The 7,850-nt window shown below is 39.5% G+C and overlaps 2 protein-coding genes across 2 annotated transcripts in view; both read left to right on the forward strand.

Moving 5' to 3' along the window:
* The window catches only part of LOC112515458 (G-type lectin S-receptor-like serine/threonine-protein kinase At4g27290), a 9,338-nt gene extending 3,722 nt beyond the window's left edge, over nt 1–5,616 (forward strand). Inside the window, exons 2-7 of the mRNA XM_025122298.1 lie at nt 3,356–3,496; nt 3,618–3,772; nt 3,981–4,191; nt 4,546–4,783; nt 4,858–5,008; nt 5,186–5,616. Coding sequence (XP_024978066.1) covers nt 3,356–3,496; nt 3,618–3,772; nt 3,981–4,191; nt 4,546–4,783; nt 4,858–5,008; nt 5,186–5,473 — 1,184 coding nt within the window. The 3' untranslated portion in view covers nt 5,474–5,616. The remainder of the gene's footprint in view (nt 1–3,355; nt 3,497–3,617; nt 3,773–3,980; nt 4,192–4,545; nt 4,784–4,857; nt 5,009–5,185) is intronic.
* A 1,644-nt stretch (nt 5,617–7,260) lies between these two features.
* On the forward strand, nt 7,261–7,848 carry LOC112525915 (G-type lectin S-receptor-like serine/threonine-protein kinase At4g27290; the record flags this gene model as incomplete). The annotated part of the gene is made up of 1 exon (XM_025136234.1): nt 7,261–7,848. A coding segment is annotated over exon 1 (483 nt), but the record flags the coding sequence as incomplete, so codon positions are not given.
* Nucleotides 7,849–7,850: the final 2 nt, after the last annotated feature.

The raw sequence follows: 7,850 nt of genomic DNA on the forward strand, positions 1-7,850 counted from the left end.
ATTGGAGATTACTGGGTCTCGAATTCCAGGGTTTCTAAAGGGTTCCCTTTTTCCATGGAGGTTTATAACTCCCATGTAAATGGTGGAGTTAGGATTCTATTTAGGAGAAAGGGGACTGCTTCCGTGAAAACAAAAAGAAAAGAAAAGAAAAGAAAGGAGGAGAAGAAAAAGGAAAGAAAGGTAGGTGCCTTCTTCAAGTGAAGGAAGGAAAAAGGGAAGGGGAGAGCAGCCGAAGTTGCCTAGTCTGGAAGGAAGCAGCTGTGCTGTTGGTTTGAAGGAAGAAACGGCAGCTGCTAGTTGTTCGTTAGCCGGCGGAGTGGAATCAGCAAACAGCAGCAGCAGGTGATTACCTGCGCGTTTCCGTCGCTTCTCGGACCAAACAGCAGCAGCAGCAGGTGACTGCTTCCGTTTCCGTCGCTTCTCGGACCAAACAGCAGCAGCAGGTGACTGCGTGCGTTTCCGTCGCTTCTCGGACCAAACAGCAGCAGCAGGTGACTACCTGCGCGTTTCCGTCGCTCCTTAGACCGCCAACAGCAGGTGCTGTCTGCGCCGCACCAAACAGCAGCAGTAGCTGCTTTGTCGTGCTGTGTCCGTGACTGTCTGCACCGGACCAAACAGCAGCAGCAGTAGCTACTGTGTCACGCCGCGCTCTGCACGTGGCTGTTTCCGTACACAGCTGCTGTCTCCGGGCGTCTGCACGCGGCTGTTTCTGCACACAGCTGCTGTCCCGTGCCTTCTGCACGCGGTTGTTCCGTGCCCCTGCACGCGCCTGTTTCCGTGTCTCCAGCCGCGCCTGCACTGCGCTGTTGTGCCGCCCCGGGCAGTCTGAGCCGTCTCCTTTCCCCTCAAGCATGCTAAGTTGTTGCCTCTTGGAGTAGGATCAACCCTACTGTTTGGTCCTATTTGCAGCCATGTGTTAGTTCAAGAAGTGGATTTCTCCTAAATCCTACATTGTGAGTTCACTCCACACCTTTGAGTCTTTATACTTAGATTGATGTTGTGTCTTGTGTGCCTTTTTCTCTAGTGCCTAAGACTTCTTTTATGTTAGATGAATTAAAGACCTTGGATCAAAAGTGAATGAACTTAGGAGTCCCGTTGTCAACCTTAGCATGGGTTGTTAATGGCTTAAATTCACTAGAAGAATTATACAATACAAGTTTTATCTGCCTAAAAACTGTAGAGGCCCTTATAAATTATTACATGGAGTTACCCCTTTAGTTGTAAGGAAGTACTTTGTACCTTAGAAATTAATTGAGAATCTTATTGTCAATTACGCTTTCTTTTCTTATAAATAAGTTGTTGCCGGAAAGCATTTCTTCGGAGTGTAGCGCATTATGGGCTTGGAAGTCGATTTTTATAATTGATTTAATTGTTTTGTGAAGAGGTTGATGTGATTTGGATTTAGGCATTGTGATCATTATGTAACTTCCAAATCCATCTCCTCAATTCCACTCGGAAATAGGCATTGAGATCATTATGTAATTTCCGAGGAAAAGAGCTTAAGATCACGACCGGCTACATGACTGGTTAGGTTGATGTCAATGGTGTTAAGCCTGTAAGTGATGCTCTGTGACGTTGATCTATGACTTACTTTGTGTTCCATCACAATCAACGGTAAATCGGGTCTCCCCCGTCATCTTCGGATGCTTAGACTCTCCTATGTATTTCTTAAGCCTTACTTTCGTTTTACCGCTTAAAGTTACGATATCGTTATATATGTACATATAAACATATATGTACTTATACATTCTTTCTCGCATAAAAAGTTTTATAGTTACACTTATCCTATTGTTTGAACTCACTAGGCGTAAGCCTAACACTATCTTCAAATGATTTGCTTACCAGGTTCCTTTAGCGGCGGGGTGTCGAAGGGTTGAGAAGTGAGTAGTTCGTAAAAGTCATTTTTGTAGTCAAAGCACTTGGTGAAGCGAGCGTTGCTTATTGGTTGAGTTTCGTGTTTTGTTGGAGATGGTAGAAACACCCGATCATAATCTAGACATAGAGTTGCTTAGATTATTAGGTTGTTATTTATCGTCCTTTTCTTTGATTTGTAAACGCTTAACTACTTCCCTTGTTCGGTGATGTACTCATTTAACTTTTGAAAACTCTTGGTTGTTTGTTTTCTCTAGATAAGAGTATCCCCACCTTCGTTGTATTTTTTATTTGGGGTGTTTCACGCTCCTTAAGAGGAGTACAACTTACCACCCCCAGACGGATGGGCAAACAAAGGTGGTTAACCGTGGCTTGGAGACTTATCTGCGATGTTTTTCTTCCTCAAAACCAAAGCAATGGACACGTTGGTTACCATGGGCAGAATATTGGTATAACACTTCTTTCCATTCTTCGATTGGCACRACACCCTTCAAGGTGTTATACGGGCGGGATCCTCCAAGTATTTTGGGTTATGATCAGGGGGCGGCGACTACTTTTGAGGTGGACCGCTATTTACGGAACGGGATGAGGTGCTAACGGATCTTAAGGTACAGTTGCATCGGGCCCAGCAAATCATGAAGACTCATGCAGATGGCAAGCGGAGAGATGTTTGTTTTCAAGCGGGTGACCGGGTTTACTTGAAATTGAGGCCGTACAGACAGATTTCGGTGGCTCATCGGGCTAATATGAAGTTGGCTCCACGGTTTTACGGACCATTTGAAGTATTGGAAAGGGTGGGAGCGGTTGCCTATAAATTGAAACTGCCGCCATCGTTGACCATACATCCGGTGTTCCATGTGTCGCAGCTGAAAGCGGCGATAGGAGACCARCGGGTGGAACTGGAGCTGCCTGCAGGTCTAGATGAAGGTATGAAGATGGGTTGTCGTCCGGTGGATGTGCTCGGGACTCGTAAAGGTGATCAAGGCTTGGAAGTTCTGATTCAATGGGAGGGCTTAACGCGTGAGGAATCCACATGGGAGCTGATGGATCAGGTTGTAGAGTTGTTTCCTGCCTTTCACCTTGAGGACAAGGTGAATTTTCAGGGCGGGAGTAATGATACGTCTCAGCCCGACCCACACTAGGGTCGGATATATCAGCATCGCAAAAGAGAGGCAGGAAACAAGTAGAGGGGGTTGTTCGCAGTTTTCTTATTCTTAATTAATTGGTTAGGAAAGTTATTAATTAGTTACTTAGGATAAGTTTGTTTCCTATTTTTGAGGATTAGAGTACGGCTTATTTAAGGGACCGGCCACCCCATTGTTTTGATTCATTCTAGTATTTTGATTCTTGTCGTAGACATTGGAGATTACTGGGTCTCGAAWTYCAGGGTTTATTCTAATAAGCATCCGATTAGTAGTACTTTTGGCCGCTAATCTTAATTTTTGCCAATTGATTCATATCATAAACTTATTGCATTTTTCAGATGAAGGTCTTACAGTATTCCAATCTGGTTTCAACAAAAAGTTTCAAGTACTCACTGTAGTCTTGTCAATTTTGTTGGTCTTCCTGGGCATAGCAGTGTATGCTTGTTGCAAGAAAAAGAGGTCTTACATGAAAGGAAGAGGTAAAGCAAATGAGTCCATTCGGCTTTAACAAATGAAAAATGTGTTCAGAAAATGCAACACGAGCAGAAGAATACATTTTCTTTGTCGGTGTTTATAATAATTCAACATATCACTTTGTAGGTCTCAGGGTACACGCCATTGATAAACGTTATTCCGATGTAGAGAAGGAAGATCTACAGCTGAATTTTTTTAGTTTATCTCAAATAGGCAAGGCTACCAATAACTTCTCTATCAACAATAAACTTGGGGAAGGTGGCTTCGGTCCGGTTTATAAGGTAAGTAATTTCCTGCATAACTGTCTATGAATAAACGGCAAAGCTTGTATCATGAAGGCAATGAATAACATTGAACATATAATTTGCCTCTTGGTTTCATAAGAGTGGTTAAACATTAATTAAATATCTAAGATGCCACTCAATAAAGATTGGTTAAAGATTAGTTCAATAGAAAATTAAAGCTCATATTACCAATCACAATCTTTAGGGAGTATTGGAAAGCGGACAAGAAATCGCTGTGAAGCAGCTTTCAAAAACTTCGGAACAGGGGTACGATGAGTTCTACAATGAAGTTGTTTTTGTTGGCAGACTTCAGCATCGGAATCTTGTGAAGCTTCTTGGATATTGCATGGATGGAGATGAAAGGATCCTGATTTATGAATACATGTCTAACAAAAGCTTGGACTTATTCCTATTTGGTTCGCCTCTTTCTTCGTGCTTTTACTGCCCATTGTTATTTATCTCCATTCTCCATTTTGTGGGTTTCATATCAATTATGGGCACATAATCACTCTGTCCTTGCACCATATAGTACAAATTGGAAATGTCGAATGTTGAGCAGCATAAATGATGGTCATTTAAATTCCGACATTTCCATTTCATCTTATACATATGATGCAAGGTGAAATAAAGAGATGATTATGGGTCTCATTTACTTGATGCTAGAAGAATTGTGATGGTACCCGGAAATGAACATTAAAATAGAGGTACATGAAGTAAACGACTAGTTTGTTATCTGTGTATATATACTTATAGTAATGTTATGTTGGCAGATGAAACCAAAAGTTCAACGCTTGAATGGCCTCGGCGCTTCTGCATTATTCATGGGATTGCTAGAGGTGTTCTTTATCTCCATCAAGATTCCCGCTTCCGAATCATCCACAGAGACCTGAAAGCCGGCAATATTCTGCTGGATCACGACATGAACCCGAAAATTTCAGATTTTGGGCTTGCTAGAGAGTTTGGAGGAGACCAGATTGCAGCCAAGACGAAGAAAGTGGTTGGAACATAGTAAGTGTTCATAAACTATGGACCATAAGATTGTTGCTGATTATTGTTGCTCATTCTTTTTGGTTTTGTCGCAGTGGTTATATTTCACCCGAGTATGCAATTCACGGGCGTATATCTGTAAAATCAGATGTGTTCAGTTTTGGTGTTTTGGTTCTGGAGATAGTGAGTGGGAAGAAAAACAGAGAATTCTCTCGTGAAGATGTCAATGATAACCTTCTTGGATATGTAAGTAAATCTGGTGGCACAACCTTATTATTAGATTTATCTGTTTGCTGTTGTCTTATGAATTATGATCACCTTTTCCCATTAATTCTCACTTTCAAGTAAAAACCCGATATTTCTTGAAACGTTTGCCATTATGTTTGTGTTTCATTTTTAATCATGGATTTCGTTTTCACTCAGGCATGGAGACTCTACACAGAAAATAGGTGCCTCGAGCTCATGAGCCCATCTTTAGTCAACTCGTGCATTATCTCAGAGGTAACACGATCAATACATGTTGGGCTATTGTGTGTGCAAAACCGTGCACAAGATAGGCCAACTATGTCTTCCGTGGTTATGATGTTGAATGGTGACGGTGCATTGCCTCCACCTAAACAACCTGCTTTCTTTGCTGAAGAAATTTTGCCTAATCACTACCCCTATTCAACGGTTGATGAAGCCACTATAACGTTGGTAGTTCCTCGATAATAATTACATTATTTTGATTCCGAACGTATATATGTTTAGCCATCACATATTCTCAGATGCACCATTAATGGTTTTTATGTGTATTGTGTATCTTAAGGTTGTACGCTTTTGTGCAGTGTATCGTATTTCAGTATGCAGTTTTATATCATGGTGATTACAGTAGCTAGAAAACACACATGTATAACATGTCTATGGGCCAAGTTAAAAGGGAAAATTACAATAAAATGAAAAATTAAGGAACATCCTAATAATCATTCATTTGTACACTATGCACATGTGTATAACATGCACATGTGCATAGAAACCCGAAAACATTCAATTACTCGTATGCTCATGTATGTATATTGAATACTGTATAGATGAATGGTTATTAGGATGTTTCTTAGTTTTTCATTTATTTGGGGTTTTCCCTTAACGTCACTCACATATCTGTATACTTACATAATGTGCATGTCCATATAATCGCATCTAACGCATGGTCCTAAATAACTCATTTGCGTTATGGTGTCAAGGTATTTAATCTTGAATTTACACTCTTGATATCATTTTATGTAAGTTTTATATATTTGGTATCAAATAGTTCTTAGTTCTTTTTAGTTTTATTACTTTATATGGATTTAATTTGTTCGAAAGTATTATTCAAAATACTAACACATACAATGGTGGATGGGTGGGTATGTGCGTGTGTGTCGCCTTAGGACACGCCTTAATAAATGTCATAGCCTCGTTGTAACTCGTAAGGCTTGAATCTTGATCTCGTCGTCACGTCAAACCTCACGTCATTTAGAACCTGGATGATGCAAATAGACATTGTGTTTTTTCTACAACTTCTGTTTAATTTAGGATGTTGTACTGATGATGTAATATTTATAATAAAATAAGTCAAAACTCAAGTTGTTTTGGGGTTTTAATAAAAAAACATTCTGAACATCTTCGTCTTTATTTCATACGGATATTATATAATTGTGTTTAGATTTTACTGATATGAATCAAAGACAATTTGCTAATTATTTAATAGAAATTGGAAGACAATGCTTTTATGGAATATCTTATGAAAACAATGACCATTTGTTTCTAGAATATATATATATATATATATATATATATATATAATAATTACATGTATTTTTTTTCCTTATTATCATTACAAAAGAATATATGTATTTGTTTGAATATTTAAAAATGTTAGGAATAAAGGATTTGATATTGAAGGTGTTTGATGAAATGTTTCAATGAACCTTTTCCAATGGTTGGATCTTTCAATGTAAATTGTTGCTCAAGCTCAGCTCCTCTCGTGTTATGGCTCTTCATTGTATGGTTTTTATCTTAATGCAATTGAAATAGAATGAAAACGGAACCATATCAATCAAGAACACACGACAGTTTTTAATTATATTTGAACCTTGATCCAACTCTATCAATGATCCGGATGTGCTACGGACTCTTGCTCTGCCACCCGTTTCTGTGCAATGCTTGTTTGTGTTTTTTGAATGATTACTGTAATGACGTCATCTTTTGGTTTATACTAATTTTTTTATGCAAAATGAGAAGGCCTTGGTTTAATGGAGGTTGTTTTCAGAGTTGCAGCATCTTCTAGAGGTTGGAGTTGGAGTAGAAATGTGCAGCACATGATTCTTTTTCTAATTAAAACTTGCACCCATGTTTGAAGTAAGAAATAACTTTTCAACAGGACATATCACATCTATCTGACTAACTCCAATGGAAATTTCAAACTCTATTCCAAGGGCTGAAATTTTAGTCTTCTTGCAAATTCAACCAATTTAGCTATATATCCCAAGTCTTAGAACTCAAATCCACCAACAAACCAAAAAGTTATGAGAAATGAATGACAACTAAAATAGATTCATATTCAGAGAAGCAACGACACGTCAATGGAGGTTTTCACTGTACCTCTGTTCTTATCCAGTGTCTTATTCTTACTGCTCACAAGTTATGCTGCAGTGGACACCATAGCTCCAAATAAGACCATTGCTGAAGGTGACACTATAGTTTCAGCAGGTGATATGTTCGAATTTGGATTCTTTAGCCCCARAAACTCCAAGAATCGGTATTTGGGAATATGGTACAAGAACATATCACCTCAGACGGTTGTATGGGTTGCAAACTCAGAGATTCCAGTTACAAAATCCCCGGGCGTGCTTAGAATCAATAGGGATGGAATCCTGCAGCTTATAGATGCTGGCAGTAATCTAATCTGGTCTTCTAGTTACAGAGAACCTATCCGGAACGTTAATCCCCTAGCCCGCCTTCTGGATAATGGGAATCTTGTTGTGTGGGATAACGATAAAAATCTAATCTGGCAAAGTTTTGATTATCCTGGTGACACCTTGTTACCAGGAATGAAATTTGGAAAGGA

Source organism: Cynara cardunculus (genome assembly GCF_001531365.2).
Source record: "Cynara cardunculus var. scolymus isolate 2C chromosome LG 1, CcrdV1, whole genome shotgun sequence".
Lineage (NCBI taxonomy): Eukaryota > Viridiplantae > Streptophyta > Magnoliopsida > Asterales > Asteraceae > Cynara > Cynara cardunculus.